Consider the following 20,553-nt stretch of genomic DNA (forward strand, 5'->3'; position numbering starts at 1 on the left):
GTTACACTTTTCTCGAGCCCTGAACATCCATCCCAGCTGTTTGGCGGCATCGTATGTAGCTTCGAGTCACAGGGTTTCGGGGTTTTTTTTTTTTGTTTTTTGTTTTGTTTAGTAATATATGACATCTGCGAATAACCACTTGATGAAAAATCGAGCATTCATTTACATTCTAAAACCTCTTTTTTTCAAATCGGTTTTAGTGTTTTTGTTTACTAATTTTTAGTGCTGTGGTTATCCACTCTAGTAGGCCTATTGCTGAATTTTTCTTCATCAGTCCACACAGGGAGAACAATGACAATCAATCCTTAATTTTATGAAGATTTACCGATATTCGAATACCACAGGAGTGTAATACCGGCACAGCTAAAGTGATTTCTGTTTATGTTGCTCTGTCTTCTCACCTTTGGTTTATGATTAAGTAACATTCTTTAGTCGACACCAATCTAATTCCTAATGCGATATGAGGTCAGACATGTTCGATATTTATTAGAAATGTTTATTTGTCCCGTTGTCCCCTCACTAGTTCTCACTTTGAGAATGTCCTAACCTGTATATGACCTACATTTGTGTACCAGGTGTCATCAATGAAGCAGAAGATGCATACTCTCTCGAAACACCTGATCTTATTCTTGTCCTCAATGATCTCTTTGGAAATCTATATTTCCTGATCATAAGTTGCCTTCGTTTTTGTTAATTTTGAGTTTGTTATTAAGTCGGTTATTATCTGTTATTTTGATATTATAGGTCGTCTAGACCTTGTAGTCCGACATTGGTACTGAAACAAATGAAACCGATGTTCATAGGGTATACATTACTTATTTTGACATATAAGCTGATAGGTAGTTACGCCCCAACATAGTAGAAAGTGCGATGCGATTTATATTTGTAAAAAATGGTCGTTTTTGCGATCGCTATATAAAAATAAACCCAAACTTTTAACGAATTCATACCCACCACCTAGGATTACAACATTGGTGGGCGGTGATCATGTCTTACTTCATTTGCGTCACACACAAAAACACTCCACTTGATCAAGTTCTTGTATCTTTAGAAACTAACCTACGTCGATAAGCAGCCATCTCCCTCTGTAGAAACTCTCTAACATTAGTCAACAGTTCAAATAGGTTTTATTCCATCTAGAATAATAGATTGTATGTTCCAAATCTGTAATGTATGTTACGTCACTTATACAGTACTTACCACGAGTGCCACTAATTGAGACTCTCCAATGTTTGCTGACCTTTCGAGACGAAAGGGATTTGATTCTAAGTAAACGGGTGAATCAAATGGATTAGTTTGAAGTGTTGACAACATTCTGGAGTATTTAATGCTAGGAGTTTACAGGCTTTTGTCAACATGATTATTTTTTATCATTGTGAACAGTTCCTAATTACCGAATATCAATAGAAATTTTTAAGTTACAGTTTGGACGTACGTGTCACTGTCATCTATTTACACAAAAGTGAAAGTTCATTTTTAAGCACCAACGGTAAGATTTGTGAAACCGTTCGACTAATTACATATTAGAAAATAATTCTGAATATAAAAAATACTAAAAGCTTATATTTATTTAATTTATTTGATTTTACATTCAAGGATTCTTCAGGAAGCAGGCGCAGAACCCCATAACTACTCGGGAATATTCAGAGATGCGGAAGAAGAAAAAGAATTTGCGGACAAATTCCAAGAAGGAATGTCCATTCTGACTAAAATAGGATTTTCGGATCCGGTAAATATCAAATACTGTCCCATGGCAGCAAGTGATTTTAATACTATAGTTGTTAATGTTCATTTTAGTTAGTCTTGCCTATCTTCTGCATTACCATATTTGTGGCCTCCTTCGTCTCTTAGGATACCGAGAAGGACAACAAGGCCGGTTGGTGCCGGTTGATATTAGTTATATGAGTATTAATTATATTAAAGTAATATTAGTACAGTTATATTAGTATAGATATTGATTATATGAGTCGTATATCTTAATGTTGTTTATTTTAGAGTATCCAATAGTCAAAGGTGATATTCATTTAGGTGACATGGGTACACGTATTTAAACAATATTTCCATTAGTGTGGTAATCTTCATGAATACTCGCGCGAGGCTTATATACTGTAAACGTTTTTGTCAGACTCAAAGTTTGGGACATTTCCAAATTATAACAATTTAGCGCAATGGAGAATTAGCTCATTCTCATATTTTTTGTAGAAAACAACGCAATCATAATTTAGCGCAATACTTCAAGAGCGAAAAACGCTAAAATATTATTATCACTAAAATATGTGTGTTTGCAGTAATTTCATTTAGATCATAAACCGCAATACGATTGTTTCTATAAGGTAATTTGATTATTATTTTTTTGTTGTGTGAATTATATGCAAATATTGTTATGGCAGTACCAGGTCAGGTGAAAAGTCTATCTTCATCTGTTGACACAGGAAATGTATCAGTTGATTCAGATGTTGGCCGCGGTCCTTCACATCGGCAATATTGAATTCCAGGAGGATGACGAAACAGGAGAATTAGCTATTGTTGAGGAAGTCTACGTCTCAAATGGTACAAGAGGATTTAATTCACGTGTCATCAAACCTTTACTTGTAACATATAAATGGCAAAATATCTTATTAAGGTATTATGTACCTGATATCGGTTATGGCATAATTGATTAAAACCATATTAAAATAGAAACGTTTCATTTTTATATCATGGTATCATTACTAATTTAATATTAAATAAACGATCTTTTGCTTCTCTTTTTTTCAGTTTTGGAGTTGCTCAATCTCGGAGAAGCAAACTTTGACTCTCTCGTCAGCGCCTTGATAAGTAGACCGCGGGTTGTCATGGGTAAGTCGGATATATGTCTCTTCAGCGCCTTGATAAGTATACCGTGAGGTGCAGTGTGTATGTCAAATATATAACTCATCAGTGCCTTGATAAGTATACCACGGGTTGCCTTAGGTATGTTAGATATATATTTCACAAACGCTTTGGTAATTTGCCTACGCGATGTCACGGGTATGTTCAATTTATATATATATCTATCTCATCGGCGCCTTGGTAAATCAACCACGGGTTGTCATGGATATGTCAAATATATTTCTCATCAGCGCCTTGATAAGTATTGGCTCACTAGTAGGATATTAAATTGTTCATCAGTAGCAAAACGGAATAACGATATATAAAACGTTTTCTGCTTCATCAACGGCATACACCATGTAAAGTTAAACTCATCATAACCCGGATGGTCACAACGGAATCATCACACGTAGCCAGGACTATCGAACACCTCTAGTCTCATATCTTACAAAACTAGAATATTTCCATATTCGATCATGATGTCGATTTTTAAACTTAACAAAGACTTTCATCGTCCTGCTTTTTTTTTTCGACAGGGGTCCATATTACGGAAATCATGAAGACGAAATAAATAATTGATTATCGAATCAAATATGCAATAAATGTATCGTGGGAAGGCGAAACAGTAAGATTATAAACCAGAAACCAAAAGTAAACATTAGTGAAATTACCCCACCTATCATCTAACAATTTATGTTTTGCCTGATATTATCATTTTAATAATGAAATATAATCGAAAAAGATTCAGAATATGTTTCTCACGTCTGTATACAGGTGAAACGATTGTTTCCTCCAAGACAATGCAGCAGGCTGAAGATGGACGCGATGCCCTGGCCAAAGAACTATACAACAGTCTCTTTACTGGAATCATTGACCGAATCAACTACGTCCTGCGGCCTGAGGGAGATAGTTCTATGTATGTATAAATTATAACCGAGACAACTGCGGCCTGAGGGAGATAGTTCTATGTATGTATAAATTATAACCGAATCAACTGCGGCGTTAGTTAAGTAGTTTTGGATGAATACAAATTATAACCGAGACAACTACGTCCTGCGGCCTGAGCAAGATAGTTTTATGTACGTATAAATTATAACCGAATCAATTGCGGTTTTAGGAAAGTAGTTTGGGTACATATAGATTGTAACCGAGTCAGCTACGTCATTTGGCCTCAACAAGATAGTTCTATATGTATGTATAACTATAGCAGAATCAGCTATGCCCTGCGGTATGAGCGAGAAAGTTCTAGGTACGTACGTACAAATTATAACCGAGTCAACATCGTCCTGGGCAAGATAGTTCTAGGTACGTATAAATTATAACCGAATCAACTGCGGCCTTAACAAGGTAGTTTTGGGTACATATCAATTATAGCCGAGACGACTACGTCCTGTGACCTCAGCAAGATAGTTCTATGTATGTACATACTAAAAGTATGTAACTATAACTTAATCAACAACGTCATGCGGCCTGAACAAGAAGGTTGTAGGTACGTATAAAGTATAACCGAATCAATTGCAGCCCGAGCAAGAAAGTTCTAGGTACGTATAAATCATAATTGAGTCAGCTACGTCCTGCCGCTTGAGCAAGGTAGCTCTCGGTGCTAATCTAAATTATAAATGAGTGGAATCCGTCTTGTGGCTGGTTGATCAAGGTATATGTAGGTACATATAAATTATAAATGAGTTAACTAAGTTCTGTTGATTGAGCATGGTACATGGTAGATGTCACGTAATTTAGAATATACTTTAACTGAAAGTAATGAGACGCCTATATATGTTCGTAATGTATATTAACTGAGAATGATAAATGTTTGATATGGTTTGATATGATTTTGACGTTGCTAAAGTTACAAAATATAAACTTTACACGTTTGTTTTTTGCGCGTGCGTATGTGCACTGAAGGTGGCTCAGATAATATATTTTATTGGTCAATTTGAATTTGTAAACATGTTTACTTTTATAGAGATGGGCACGCTCTTACCATCGGTATTCTAGACATCAGTGGATTTGAAAATCTCAGACTGAACTCTTTCGAGCAGCTTCTGATTAACATGACAAACGAGCGGCTTCATCAATACTTCCAACAGCAGATCTTTGACGCAGAGCGTTCTGATTACATGAGGGAGCAGGTGTCATCGAATGACGTCACATTTAAAGATAATAGTGATGTTTTGAAGCTTCTTTTCGAGGTAATTCGACCACTGTAGCCAAGGCTGCCATATAAAGAGAGACCGTCGTTATCACTACTTTCAGTTGTTGATTTCGGTAACGGTAGAAGGCATTTATGTACTCACTTTCCAAACATACAAATGAATAATACAGAAACAAAACAAATTATCTATCATCCCTCAAAATGAAACAATTAAATCAAAATACATTTATATGTACAAAGTTAAAGTCTGTGTTACTTTTCAGTCTCCAGGAGTGCTGTCCATTCTCGAAGAAGAAGTTGCTGTTCCGAAAGCAAATGATAAATCTCTCGTTTGCAAGATGGACAAGTTCCTCAACACCTCGCGGTGTTACCGCAAGAAGAGTGCAACCTTCATCTTCGGAATAGTCCACTATGCCGGGGAGGTAGGTTAGACACTTAGTGATGACGTATATTTGAGTAAATACAAACGATTTTAACAATAAAATCAATATAGTATCACCTCTAGTATTTGATTGGGTAGGTTTTCTTACATTCAATTTTTTTCATTTCATTTTTTGTTTTTTGTTGTTTTTTAGTGGGGTTTTTTTGTGTGTGTGTGTGTGTCTGTGTGTGTGTTTTTTGTTTTTGTTTTTGTTACTTCTTTAATAGAAGTTTCCCATCCTTATTTCAATATAAGAAATATGATGTGACATTCTTTTAAGTTGATTAACGTTAAACATTACTTAGAGTACTACGGCTATATGTACTAGGAGACATTGAAGAAAACAAAATGGGTAAATGACTTTTAATTGTGATGAAAGTTCGCACTATCTCATGTTCTTATGACCTCTAAAACGGAGAAACAGAAGGGGTCACTACATGTGCATACCGTAATTGTAGTAAATCTTAACAGGAGTTTCTCAGGAGGGGGATACATCACCTGTGTGGGCAACTGTATAAATTAACATCAAGACATTTATTGATGACCGCCTGTTTACATTAAAAAAAAAGCACGTTGTACTGAAGAACGCCTCGTCGGTCTGCCCTTGTTGGAGTCCTGATTTGGCAGTCAAGAGGTTCAAATGATTTATCAATAATCGGTTTTGTTTACAAACACGGGTAAATATAAACATCTGATTAAATATGTCCTCCCATTTAACGTAGTTAAACATGGGTATATGACTTCAACATGATGGTATTACTTAAAATCAATAGAGAATATACATATATATTACCCTCTTGATTTCTACTGACGACACATTTATATTGAACATATTTTACAACCTGCGTCTCCGTTGTTGGACAGGAAGGGGTAGGCCCGTAACGTTAAAATCTAGGTGTACATTGTTCAGTAAATAAACATGCTATTTACCTGTGGAAAATATGTATTGTGAAATGTGCATGTTCATCATGAGTGTAGGAAAACCCGTTATATTGACAAATATGATCACTTGACATGCATTGTCTAATGCAATTGTTGTAAATGTAGCATGTATCATATATATTTTTTAAGATAATGTTAGAAGTTGAATAGTTGCAAGTTCTTATGGCTCAATAATTCAATATTGTGAAGAAACAAAGTTTACTTTATCTGTATGCAGTCCACTTGATTAACATGTATGATATTTCTGAAATATGACCAGATGTGCTCTCTGTTGTCGACCCTGATGGTCGTAGGAAACTGTATAATCTGTTTTAAATTTTCACACCTCAGAGGGCATGCACCGTTGCACTTGATATTGTTGAATGATAATATGCTAGAGTATTTTTGTTTAGTAACTTTACCTTCACAGTGCTTAGATGATTATACTGAAAGATGAGATGTTCCGAAAACCAGCAAGCTTAGATAATACACCAGAGGTTTTGACACAGAAAAATGCCTAGTATTCTGATCTACCAACGTTATCTTTCTTTCTAGCACTCCATCAGTACCACTGATAGAATCAACTTATTTTTTTGGACAGAGGCTTAGTCCCGTGACCTCTGTAAGCCAATCTTTTGTTACAACAGAGTCGCGAGAAATATTTTAGTTTGAAAAATGTAAACTTTTGCAATAATTGCGAAACAAGTTATATAAACTTATATTAATCTCGCTTGTTGTCTCAGGCGGAAGTGCGGTTTTTTTGTCCGGTTATTTTTGTTGTGTCCTCCCACAGTGAGAAACATCACGTGAACAAGAGTGATATAATTTGAAGTTTATTTGACTTGTTTTCGAGGTTGTTGTAAAAGAAATAAAATTTAGGGTTTTATTGTTATAATAACAGTAATAAAACATCCGAACGTGATTGTAATCATGTATCAGATGTATTGCTTGTGTAAAGACTTCGTTGTAATGAGCGAGGATATGCTCAGGTAATCTGTATGACACCTCTCGGCTGTAACTAACCGGAAATATCCATCTTAAGTAGATACTCTTAACATTCAGAAATACTCAAGATCTGAGTACCAGCACAAACAAAGCTTACGTTTTATATTAACACAGATCGCGAACAAAGGATCCAGCATACAAAATCGATTGTCTTAGCTATATATAAAATAAAATGAAAATAAAAAATATACAAAAAACAATGATCAGATCATCCAACGTGCCTACATACACATACTGCAAAAAGAAGAAGAAAAAAGAAGGGAAAAAAAAAGAATTTAAAGGGATTATTAGAGAGAGGAATTCATTTAATGGATTACAATCATTCTATATCTCGTTATTTCGAAGCTATATGTTAACCTGTTTTCTATCATTAACAGGTGGAGTATAGCGCAGTAGGATTTCTGGAGAAGAACAAAGGAACACTACCTGCAAACCTCCGCAGCTGCTTTCAGTCGAGTGAAAATATGTTTGTCAACAATTATTTTACAGACAACCTCCGATTCCAGAATGAGTAAGCTAATACTATCATATTGCTTTCGTATTATTTATAGCGTTTAAAAAGTGTAAAGATGTAAGAATAATATAATCTTACATGGGCCTGTTCCGTGGACAGGATATCTTATCCCGAGTGTAAGAGTTTGACTAGCCAGCTCGAGGCTTGGCAATACCCAGCATGATTGTATTAACCACCCTTCTTATAGCAATCATAGTTATTGTTACTTACTATATGTGTTCCGTTTCATTAATGTTCTTTAAACTTTCAACGATTTCTGTTTGTAGGTCTGGACGGGGCAGTCTGAGAGGAAGTACTCGGTCCAGGTTAGATGGAAAGAAAGTCAGAGGAAGGTATACACATATTTTTTTTCCACTGTATTATATCATACACTGTACTTCTTAATGCAAAATAAATACGTATGAAGTCCCTCCTTTTTTCCTTGAAAAATATTTGTAGGTCTTTTTCATTATTATTATTTTTGATAACTATCCAACTATCCTTCTCGTTCCTAATATATACTGGACCATTTTCATGCCTATTATCTTTCTAACATTAGTTTTTGTATGCTTAATAAATCGGTGTGTGTGTGGTTTAAAAAAATATTAGTCAGTTCATCTATATTCATATTCGAGTCTTTACTGTAGAAATAGAAAATCGTGTTTATGTATGATTAAAGGAATTAAGAACAATCTATGAACATTGATGACTAATAATGCAATATTTACTTTATTTTCTATACTTTAACATTTCATTTTGAGGCTGAGCACGATTGGCGAAGACAAGATAAAGACAAAATCAAATGGCAACAAATTATACGATAGCGTGGCCAATCAGTACAAGGTAAGAACACATATACATTAGTACGGGCCCCGGGTTATCGAAGAGTAGACGCATTAACATTATGGAATGTTTTCTTAAAATACTGCAAACGTACACATTTAGCGGTAATTTTATTTTAGCGCATTTCGCTAAATTATTAGCGCAATAGCGCGCTTTCAATATACTGTTTCTATATAAAAAAAAAACATTCGGGTGCGCCATTTCATCCATGCGTTAATCTGTTAAAACAAAATGCGCGTAAATTTGAGTGTGCCAAATAAAGTACGTTTACAGTAGACCATAGGAGTTTCCTCATTTATACAATAGTGATTGACGGAAGCTCTCTTAAATTTAAATGAATTTAAAAAAAAATGTTTACTAGTATGATGATATACCAAAATGCCATATCTAATTTGCTTTTAAAATCTAAATATATCTGGGAATCCAGAAAAAAATATTCTCCTCGCTGAGCTCTGCAGTGATTGGTATTGAAACATAAAAAAAACCCACAGGATTTTGCGTCCGATTCGCGTTTGGAAACTAAGCAGGTAGTCAGTTGATTGAACAAGGGGAGGTAAATTCTCCAACGTTGGGTAATCAAATTATTTCTACATTTATGTAGAGAAGATATATTACAAAAGAAGATGAAGAAAAGATACACATTGAATTGATATAGAAGGCAACGTGAATTCAATGACTGTTGATTTCTTTGAACGTGTGGTTATCCAAACTGCTGCTTACATGTACCCTATTGTATGCATTATCTCTGGAAATATCACACCTTCGGGTAAATAAACCTCTAAATCACCATGCCACCAGGGCAATAAATTGTTAGCAGTCAAGATATAAGTATCGTTTTATTACAAACCCCCTGTGATCCAAGTCACTAAATCGATACGATAAAGTAATGTTATCTTGCACTTACAGTAGACACGACACGTTTGCTTTTTAAAATTATACTTTTCAAGGGTTGTTGTGTTATTAGAACACTGCACCTAAAAGTTAAAAGCCACGGTTTTGAATATGAAGTGCAACTATAAAGAAATAAATCTGGCAAAAAAAAGAAAAGAAAAAAAAAGAAAAAAAAAGAAAATATTCTCAAAGTATAATGCAGGTGAACATATTTAACACCTGGTGACATAAAAGTGATCCCTATATTTCATTGCAAAACAAGAAATAAGTTGCTGTTATAATATTCACTAATTTATCAATTTATTAATTTTGCTTATTCATTTACTGAATAACTCGAATTCACAATGTTTTTGATGAACAAAATTGATGAATCTCCTTGTAATGACAACATCATTTAGCTATACTGTAAACTTCAAGTTTATTATTAATGTCTTTCCAGAAATCGTTGAAATGCTTGATTGACAGAATATCAACAGCCAAGCCAAACTTCATCAAGTAAGATTCATTTCTAATGCTTTATACGGTAACGCCATAGACTATAACGTGTGTGTATTGTCCCTTTTTATTATCAATGTTTTATCAACTAATTGCCTATGTAATATCTTTTTTTATAAACGAAATGGGTTCCCTTACAATCTACACGTCTTTTACTTTTGTTTTCAATATTCTACTTATCAAAACTAAATGCTCGAAACGACTAAACAAAACCCAAATACATCAACTCAAACTGAGGAATATTCTTTAATATGTTATATATATCTTATCTAACTCCTATAGGTGTATAAAGCCCAACATTGTGCTAACCTCCGGTAACTTTGACCGTCGATTGGTCAACGATCAACTCATTAGCAGCGGCCTGTTAGATGTGGCTAAGATCCGCAGAGACGGGTATCCAATCAGAATGAAGATTGATGTTTTCCGAAAAAGGTGATTATTGCTTGAACACGTACGGGAACAATGACATGTAGATTAAAGATCAAAACAAATAGGTTTTTTTAAATGAAGTTAACGTATATGTGAATGAATGAATGGATGAATTGATTAAGCAGTATTCGTATTCATTGTATGAATCAATGAATGGATGATTGAATGAATGAATGATTGAATGATTTCATGAATGATCGAATGAATTAATAAGTAAAATTCATTGAATGTATGAATTCATGAATGGTTAAATTAATGAATGAATGAATTGAATGAATGAATGCGCGAATGTATGAATGAATACATGTACATGAATGGAGGTCTCTTCGTCTTGGCATCATACCCAATACATATTGTTTCCTCGTCCCCCATTGTAGGTATCACATGATTCCAGAAGAACTTCACATAGAGGAGGAAGACGATAAAAGGATCGCTGAGGTCGTCGTACATCACTGCGGAGTAACCGATTATAAGATAGGCAGGTCAAAGGTGTGTATTAGAAGACGAATTGGTTTCAAAACAATGACCATTATCGATAAAATAAGACACTTCCTTGTTTGCCGTATGATAGTTTTCTCTGTTGTCCTCGCTCTTCTGTACCCATTATATGGTATATTTTCATAACACACTAGAGATTGTTCAAGCATTTAGTATTACTCTGAAGATCGATATTCAACATTCCGCTTCGTTCATATTAAGCAAAATGTTAATTTAATATAAATGCAAATGAAACATACTTAATGAACCGGGGTTTTTAATAGAGTTGTTATTCTTTCAGATATTCCTGAAACAGGATGGTATCGATAAAATAGAGACGAGAATGTCTTCAATGGTATGTATTGTTCCACAATTAAATATATGAGGTCTGATCAATATGTCATTATATATTTATCTACGTGAAATATTTCTAAACATAGCATAGTACTTTTTGATAATAATCTTACGAAGAAGATGTCATATAAATGGTGCATTTCTTTACAATATAGCTCCAGGAAAAGAAAGAACGACAGAATAAAGAAGAAAGAAGGAAAAGACTAGGACTGCCAGCACAACAGAAACAAGATGATCAATTGGATGCCATAAGTGAAGCTGGCTCTTTGAGTTCCCGATATTCAACGCCCTCTAACGGCCAGGTTTCCGTTGAAAAACCTCCATCGTATTCCGCTCTCTCGGACATAGAGGGCGAACAGCAGACTACTGATGCAAGTAGTTTACCGCCAAAGAAAGCTTCAATTAATCCTTCCGAATTAGAAGAACAACTTCCGTAAGTTTGGAGTTCTTTCTGGATTTGTTCAGTGTTGTAAAGGATATCAATTTCACATTTATTAAGATATGAAACACATAATTTATCTTATAGAGTTCTGGGGTTGTTCCTATTTCTAATGATGCATTTAAAGATTCGTATACGTAACTTGTGGGTTTTACATTTCGTTTTCGTTTTACAGAGCTTACGATGTTTTCCGGATAACTGAAAGGGATGTGGATGAATCGAATGAATTCGAAGAACGCGCTCTTAAAATCATGCGACTTTCTACTTATATGCTGTTGTTTCTTGGCATTCTTGGTACCGGAACAGCCAGTTTATTAGGAGTTTTAATGTTGACGTCAGGTATCAGATTGGTAAGCTGTTTGGTCTTACGTCATTTCCGAGTTAATTTATACGATTCCAGAATTTTTAGCAGGTTCTTATATCTATTAGCAGTGTTTAAGTATTGAATTTCATGTTGCAGATGAAATAATCATTAATTACTCTTGGTATATTTTAATTATTTCCCCTTTACATTATAATGTGATTGTATTTCGTATCTCTTCCATAAGTGTTATATCGTATACAAATTAATCCATTGTATTTACAGGACCACACACACAGGTCTGAACTGACCACAGAAATTCTAGTTTGCTACAGTATTCCACAGGGAGTCACTTGTTTAGTGTCGTCCCTAAAGATTTTATTTGGTCGAAAGGATTGGCCAAAAATCCAGTATCTTTTCTTTGTAAGTAAACAACAGATAAGAAAAACACTTTTTTTAGACTTCGTAGTAATTAAAGCTCTTTATCATAGAATACAAAGATCTTTAAAATATTAACGTTAGTTTTAATCTGAACTCTAAACCATTCGTTTATAATTTTGTTTATTCACAAGGACTTTTTCCTGAATTGCGGTAAAAGACCCACTTTGTTAACTTTTAGCTTTTACTAGCGCCCCTGTTCAATCCCATAATATTCAATATTGCCGGAGGGGGTTCACAATAAGAAGAAACCTATTTGATATTTATATTATTTATTGGAAAATCACTATTGTATATCTATATAAGCATGTAACTTAATATTAGACATTAAAGTGTAAAGGGCAAATAATATTTATATGTTATATCATGATATCATTAAATTCTAGGCACTGCTGTTAAATGCAGCACAGGCCTGTGGGACTGGATTCCTTGTGTACCGAGTTCTGCCGGAGTACGACACAATATCGGGAATAACACTCTTACTGGCCTCCGTTCAGTTACCGACGCTACTGAATATTCACCGCCAGATTTTCAGACAGCGGAAAAGGAAATTAAAGTTCTTCAAGAGGGTGTTTGTTGCAACATTCGCTATTATAGCAAGTCTTATTCAATTTGGATTTAATCCAGTAGTGTATATAACAGAAATATTTGTGCCAAATGATTCCATATCTAAAAGTGATGTGTTTCTAACCATATCTATTTTCCTTGTCTCATTTGGCTGGTGTGAGGCTTTCGCTGGAGAAGATGTTGACATAGGTTTCATGACTGTACCATTGAAGAAATGGAAGCAAAATATATCTCAATGCCGAGATAAAACAAACTTTCTAGTTTGTCCGCTTAAAGTGGGTATATTTTTTCTCTGTGCCTATCTGTTAGTTCCTGATGTCATGTTTGCCTTTCCGCTACCAGTGACGTATACAAGCACCAATGTGTCGACACCCAATAGTACTGAAATCACTGTGGTACAGAAACCAGTTTACCAGTCTTTCTTCTCAACGTATACCTTAATGTTGATACAAGTGATATCTGGGTACCTGTGCAGTTACCTTTCTGGAATAGCGTGTAAAATCCACATGCAACGATTCTCGTTCTGTCTCGCACTGTTTCTCGTCCCCATCCTCTCAGTCAGTTTAACAATATGGAGGTGTATCGGAGGTCAGGAGTCACTTCCGGTTTTGGAAGGAACTGTTGCATGTCCGGAAAAGCTGTCATTTGATGGGTTAAAAGAAGTAATTGGTGTTGCACTGGCATTGCTGGTGTCCCTGGTGATGCTGACTTTACATACCTGGTTTCCGTCAACAGAGCGCATGGCTAAGTTGGAAAGGTATATATTTAAATAGACCGTCTTTTTATAATAATTGCTAATTACAATACTTACCATTCAATGTAAATAACAATTCCAATAATATAAATCTGGGGTATATAGTATATTGTGTTAATTTTCACAACCAGTTTCTATTTGAATATACAATGATGTCAAATCAACCGCGTTCAAATATATATATTCGAAATATGGAATTAGATAATTTGAACATCCTTTTGCAAACTACATTATAAACTTTATCAAATTTATCTACAGAGGTCGGGTTAATACCTTCCGATACGGTAAACGTACTTAATTTGACGCACGCAAATTCCCGTGAAAAAACAAATTAAAACAGACACGCGAAATAATGTATTAGCCCACCAACAATGATTGCCAACGTGTCCAATTTAGATAAATTACGATTAGCGCATCCATGGTTGAGTAGAATGCTTCTAGTGCGAAAAATGCTAAAATAAAATTACCGCCAAAATATGTAAATTTACATTATATTTAGATGAGATCGACAGAGAAGGAAGGAATACACAAAAAAAATATTCATTTTTTGTAGATTGGATACTATCCATGCCATTACCGATATAATATAATTGCCTCTGTTTCCTATCTCTTTTGTCTGCAGACTATTTTGCCTTCCGATGTGGGATGGTGTTTTCACGGCAATGAACGTACTGCTGCGCCGAAAGGATGACTTGATGGAGCAGGAACCCGGACGCAAAAAGGCTGGCTCCCGTGTAAAAGAAGAGAAGAAGACACGCCCCATGGTCAATATCTGTGCGACCATGTGGCACGAGACCAGACAGGAAATGTTACAGCTTCTAAAGTCTCTCTTCCGGTAGGTGTTTCATTATACAGTGCTCAATTATTATACAGGATTTTTATAGTTGTACATATGATTACTTAATCTCAGTTCTAATTCTGAACTGTCCATGAATGGTTTCCAGTTCCATTCTTCTTAATTGTTGTATCCTCTCCATTTAGCTTTGGTCTGGCACTAGATGTTTTCTGCCTTATGCTGTCCGCTTTTTTCCCACCAAGTATTATATCATATATGTAATATATACCAGTCAGTTTAAGAATGTTTGAGTGTTAACTATGCAAAATTATCGAGTGGATATTTTTTCTCAGATTTTTTTTGAATCGTGAAATATTTGCCAAATGCTCTATATATCTGGCCTTTGAATATCTTATTCTTAAGCTAAGTACATTTCTGATTCTTTTCATGATATTAAATAGAATGTCGCCGTATACTTTTCGTATCTATATATATATATATATAATGCATTTAGTCAAGCTAACGGTCGTCTATCTACATTGAGACTATACACCATGGAATGCAATGAGAGTTATTCCCCTTTATATATTCAGTTGTGCTTTCGCTTATGAACAGTGATAACATAGGTTTAAGGGGATGAACAACCTGCCATAACTGTAAGATAATATAACACACATTGTTAACCGTTCCAGATTAGACAGGTACTACTCGCAGAATGTGAACGCTGAGAAGGGATTTGGAGTCGAACGGGACTACTTTGACATGAAGAGTACGTCGAACAATTCATAACAATTTAATGCGTTGATTTTAAATTTTATTTCTAATAATCAATGTTAACTGTTGACGCGTATTACATATAAAATTACTGTTTAAGAAAATAATTGTTTTAAAAGGTTCCTTCTAAAAACAGATAGAAAATGTTATTCACCAAGAGGCGAATCTGTTCTTTGATGGATGGATACAATGCCGGAATTTGAAAACAAAAATGATGTCAGAATACCGACATTATACTTTATAGTATTTAATTTATTTATTTATGCATATTTTGTCAAATACATATCAAAGATAGGGATAAATCGACCGACTTATCAGACTATGTCAACTTTTTTCTCCAGCACTCGCCCATATAACTTTATTATTTACCTATTGCAGTTCACGTGATTTTCGATGATGCCTTTTACACTGATCCAAAAACAAAACAGCGCATGCCCAATGAATATGTGCAGCAGCTCGTGGAATGCATAGATCAAGCATCGATGTAAGAAATGATGTGTTTTATTTTTGTCAAATATACAAACTATGCCAATAATTTGACCCGAACCATACACTGCACATCTCTCCAGAAACACTTCATTTATTATCGTTATACTTTAAGAAATCGCCATGAAAAGGGTTTTTTTTTATTTTATTTTTCAATATTGTAATCAATACTGATTTTGAATTTTGGTTTGGTTATTATTGCGATGTTATTTGTTTTTCTAATACAGATTACAGAAGGGGATATATTCAAAACCCTTATCCCTCCCATTGGTTGTGTTGTGTTTCTTGATTTCCCTAATATAAACATCAATCTTATATTGTATATAGTGTTTTGTTGTATGTAGGTCTGTTGCTAAAGGAAGGATTTCATGGAACAATCACCCGAAAAAGTTCACCACTCCCTACGGAGCGAGACTGGAGTGGACATTACCAGGAGGTGTTCCAATGTATTTCCATTTAAAGGACAAATCTAAAGTTCGACACCGAAAAAGATGGTCACAAGTATGACTTTGTTAGCATTTCTAAAATAACAGAATTTACATCATGCATGTGCTTCGATTTAAAACAAAAACGGACATATTCCTAAAACAATAGTAACAGCTTCTCTTCAGTGTAGTTCTGTATAGGAAGTGTTTGAGTAAATGCATGACAAGTATTTTAAAAATTAGTCAAAGTAGGGTAACACAAAACAAAACAAAACAAAAAACATAAAACATAAAAAAAAAACATTCCTTAAGTTTGAGATACTGATTCCTGTTATTGTATCTATTACAGATTCTATATTTGTATTACCTTCTTGGGTATGAGCTGATGGGCGTGGGGAATGAAAACGACATCCTTAATAAGAAGAGATCACGTCATAGGGTGAAGACTTTCACTTCCCTTCTCAATAAAATTCCGTCTCAAAAGATCAAACAGGTGAGTAATGATTTAAACGACATTAACAGATATCTTATGTGTATCTAGATATCTGACGTGTATCTAGATATCTGCCGTGTATCTATATATCTTATGTGTATCTATATATCTGACGTGTATCCAGATATTTGACGTGTATCTAGATATTTGACGTGTATCTAGATATCTGATGTATATCTAGATATCTGATGTGTATCCAGGTATATGACGTGTATCGAGATATCTAATGAGTATACATATCTCTGACGTGTATATAGATATCTGACGTGTATCAAGATATCCAATGTGTATCTAGATATCTGAAGTGTATCTAGATATCTGACGTGTATCTAGGTATCTGACGTGTATCTAGATATCTGACGTGTATCTAGATATCTGACGTGTATCCAGGTATCTGACGTGTATCTAGATATCTGACGTGTATCAAGATATTTGACGTGTATCTAGATATCTGATGTGTATCTATATATCTTATGTGTATCTAGATATCTGACGTGTATCTAGATATCCAATGTGTATCTAGATATCTGACGTGTATCTAGATATCTGACGTGTATCTAGATATCTGACGTGTATCCAGGTATCTGACGTGTATCTAGATATCTGACGTGTATCAAGATATCTGACGTGTATCTAGATATCTGACGTGTATCTAGATATTTGACGTGTATCTAGATATCTGATGTGTATCTATATATCTTATGTGTATCTAGATATCTGACGTGTATCTAGATATCTGATGTGTATCCAGATAGTTGACGTGTTTCTAGATATCTGACGTGTATCTAGATATCTGACGTGCATCTAGGTATCTAATGTATATCTAGATATCTGACGTGATCTAGATATCTGACGTGTATCCATATACCTGACGTGGATCTAGATATCTGACGTGTATCCAGATATCTGACGTGTATCAAGATATCTGACGTGTATCTAGATAGCTGACGTGTATCTAGATATCTGACGTGTATCTATATATTTGACGTGTATCTAGATATCTGACGTGTATCGAGATATTTGATGTGTATCTAGATATCTGACGTGTATCTAGATATCTGACGTGTTTCCATGTATCTGACGTGTATCCAGATATCTGACGTGTATCAAGATATCTGACGTGTATCAAGATATCTGACGTGTATCTAGATATCTGACGTGTATCTAGATATCTGATGTGTATCTAGACATATGGTGTGCATCCAGATATCTGGCGTGTATCTAGATATCTGACGTGTATCTAAATATCTTATGTGTATCTAGATATCTGACGTGTTCTAGATATCTGACGTGTATCTAGATTTCTTAAGTGTATCTATATATTTGACGTGTATCCAGATATCTGACGTGTATCTAGATGTCTGACGTGTATCTAGATAGCTGACGTTTATCCAGGTATCTGACGTGTATCTAGATATTTGACGTGTATCTAGATATTTGATGTGTATCTATATATCTGATGTGTATCCGGGTATCTGATGTGTATCTAAATATCTGACGTGTATCTAGATATCTGACGTATATCCAGGTATCTGACGGGTATCTAGATATCTGACGTTTATCTAGATATCTGACGTGTATCCAGGTATCTGACGTGTATCCAGATATCTGACGTGTATCTAGATAGCTGACGTGTATCTAGATATCTGATGTGTATCCATATATCTGACGTGTATCTAGATAGCTGACGTGTATCTAGATATTTGATGTGTATCCATATATTTGACGTGTATCTAGATATCTGACGTGTATCTAGATATCTGAGGTGTATCCAGGTATCTGACGTTTATCCAGATATCTGACGTGTATCAAGATATCTGACGTGTATCTAGATATCTGACGTGTATCTAGATAGCTGACGTGTATCTATATACTTGACGTGTATCTAGATATCTGACGTGTATCTAGATATCTGACGTGTATCCAAATATTTGACGTGTATCTAGATATTTGACGTGTATCTAGATATCTGATGTGTATCTAGATATCTGACGTGTATCTAGATATCTGATGTGTATCCAGATATTTGACGTGTATCTAGATATCTGACGTGTATCTAGATATCTGACGTGATCTAGATATCTGACGTGTATCTAGATATCTGAAGTGTATCCAGATATTTGACGTGTATCTAGATATCTGACGTGTATCTAGATATCTGACGTGATCTAGATATCTGACGTGTATCTAGATATCTGAAGTGTATTTAGATATTTGACGTATATCCGAATATCTGTCACTTATGAGCCCTAGATGGACGGAAACAGCTGTGTTTTGCAATTATATATTCATTATTCGACATAAACGATATATATATTTGATTAAAATGCAAATACAAGTAAAATACGTACAAGTCATTCATGTTGTTAGTATAATCCTTGTATTAGTAATCATTCTATGTTATTGTTTTATTGTATTAATTTCCTTTTTATTTTTGTAAATTAAGTAACGACATAATACAGGATCTCTTTTTTTTTTTTGATACTTCCTAGATACCTAGCATGTTTTAACTGTAAGTATTGTAGTGGATCATTACACATGAAACGTGATCTTTTCTAGGCTTACAACACGTATATTCTAACATTGGACGGAGACGTGGACTTTCGTCCTTCTGCGGTCAAACTTCTCATTGACCGTATGCAGAAAAACGACAAGGTTGCGGCCGTTTGCGGACGTATTCATCCTATTGGCAGTGGTGAGAATCATATAATATATTGTTCCAATTATACAGTGTATTGTTCCAATTATATAGTGTTTTGTTCAAAATATATAGTGTATTGTTCCAATTATATAGTCTATTGTTCTATTCATATAGTCTATTGTTCTAATCATATGATTTATTCTCCAATCATGTAATCAATTCTTCCAATTGTATTATTTATTCTTCCAATTATAAAGTCTATTCTTCCAATCAGCCTTTTCTTCTATGTGCAGCAATTAAAAGTGCTTCTTCAAGGCTCAATTAAGGAACTATGCCACTGAACTCTTTGGAAAGTTCATACAATCATGAACCTATGACGATTAGTGTATTTACAAAATCGTGAATGTCAGCCTGGTTTATCTGATCCTCTATTTTGCACATGCAGCATGTGGAAAACACCCTAAATACTAGAATTATAATGATATATGTTGTAGTGCCTAGTTCTATATAACTGTCATCCTCCTTTTTGATGTAAGGTCCTATGGTGTGGTACCAGCAGTTTGAGTACGCCGTCGGACATTGGCTACAGAAAGCTGCGGAACACGTGTTCGGCTGTGTATTGTGCTGCCCCGGATGCTTCAGTCTATTTAGATTTGCTGCCCTGATAGACGACAATGTGGTTAAAATGTATACAACTCCTCCTTCTGAGGCGAGGCACTATATACAGTTTGAACAAGGTAAAGAACGACAACACTTCCAATATATAGTAAAACCTAAAGCAATACTAGAAGCAATCATAGTAATCAAGTAATGTTGGAATGGTAATTTTTATTTGCATCTATTGATTTTGAATATGCATCAATGTATTTTATGTTTCCAATCATTTAAATTGTGACACAGTTCAGAATATACCTATGCACTGCGCCTTTTTATAATCGAATATTGAAAATTATGATATATATGTATATATGGCTTTATATGGCTTTTCCTTAACATCCTGATTTTGTCATTCCGTTCGAACTATTTTGAGCCATTCGCCTCCTATGTATCAAAGATGCTCTCAATTTGAATTAAAGGTGCTTATATCTGGTGTGTTTTGGTACAATCCGTTGATATTCGGTGTTGT

The 20,553-nt window shown here is 34.7% G+C and overlaps 1 protein-coding gene across 1 annotated transcript in view; it reads left to right on the plus strand.

Annotated features, from left to right (window-relative positions):
- The window catches only part of LOC117333891, a 36,431-nt gene that overhangs the window by 10,496 nt on the left and 5,382 nt on the right, over positions 1-20,553 (plus strand). The window contains exons 6-29 of the mRNA XM_033893309.1: positions 1,597-1,729; positions 2,433-2,550; positions 2,758-2,838; positions 3,625-3,766; positions 4,817-5,042; positions 5,269-5,427; positions 7,730-7,863; positions 8,133-8,198; positions 8,607-8,688; positions 10,019-10,074; positions 10,357-10,506; positions 10,881-10,992; positions 11,282-11,335; positions 11,490-11,767; positions 11,949-12,123; positions 12,360-12,497; positions 12,899-13,836; positions 14,456-14,668; positions 15,301-15,377; positions 15,761-15,866; positions 16,213-16,369; positions 16,643-16,786; positions 19,346-19,481; positions 19,964-20,164. Of these exons, the coding sequence (XP_033749200.1) occupies positions 1,597-1,729; positions 2,433-2,550; positions 2,758-2,838; positions 3,625-3,766; positions 4,817-5,042; positions 5,269-5,427; positions 7,730-7,863; positions 8,133-8,198; positions 8,607-8,688; positions 10,019-10,074; positions 10,357-10,506; positions 10,881-10,992; positions 11,282-11,335; positions 11,490-11,767; positions 11,949-12,123; positions 12,360-12,497; positions 12,899-13,836; positions 14,456-14,668; positions 15,301-15,377; positions 15,761-15,866; positions 16,213-16,369; positions 16,643-16,786; positions 19,346-19,481; positions 19,964-20,164 (4,076 nt within the window). The remainder of the gene's footprint in view (positions 1-1,596; positions 1,730-2,432; positions 2,551-2,757; positions 2,839-3,624; positions 3,767-4,816; positions 5,043-5,268; positions 5,428-7,729; positions 7,864-8,132; positions 8,199-8,606; positions 8,689-10,018; positions 10,075-10,356; positions 10,507-10,880; positions 10,993-11,281; positions 11,336-11,489; positions 11,768-11,948; positions 12,124-12,359; positions 12,498-12,898; positions 13,837-14,455; positions 14,669-15,300; positions 15,378-15,760; positions 15,867-16,212; positions 16,370-16,642; positions 16,787-19,345; positions 19,482-19,963; positions 20,165-20,553) is intronic.

Source organism: Pecten maximus, chromosome 9 (assembly GCF_902652985.1).
Source record: "Pecten maximus chromosome 9, xPecMax1.1, whole genome shotgun sequence".
Taxonomy (NCBI): Eukaryota; Metazoa; Mollusca; class Bivalvia; order Pectinida; family Pectinidae; genus Pecten; species Pecten maximus.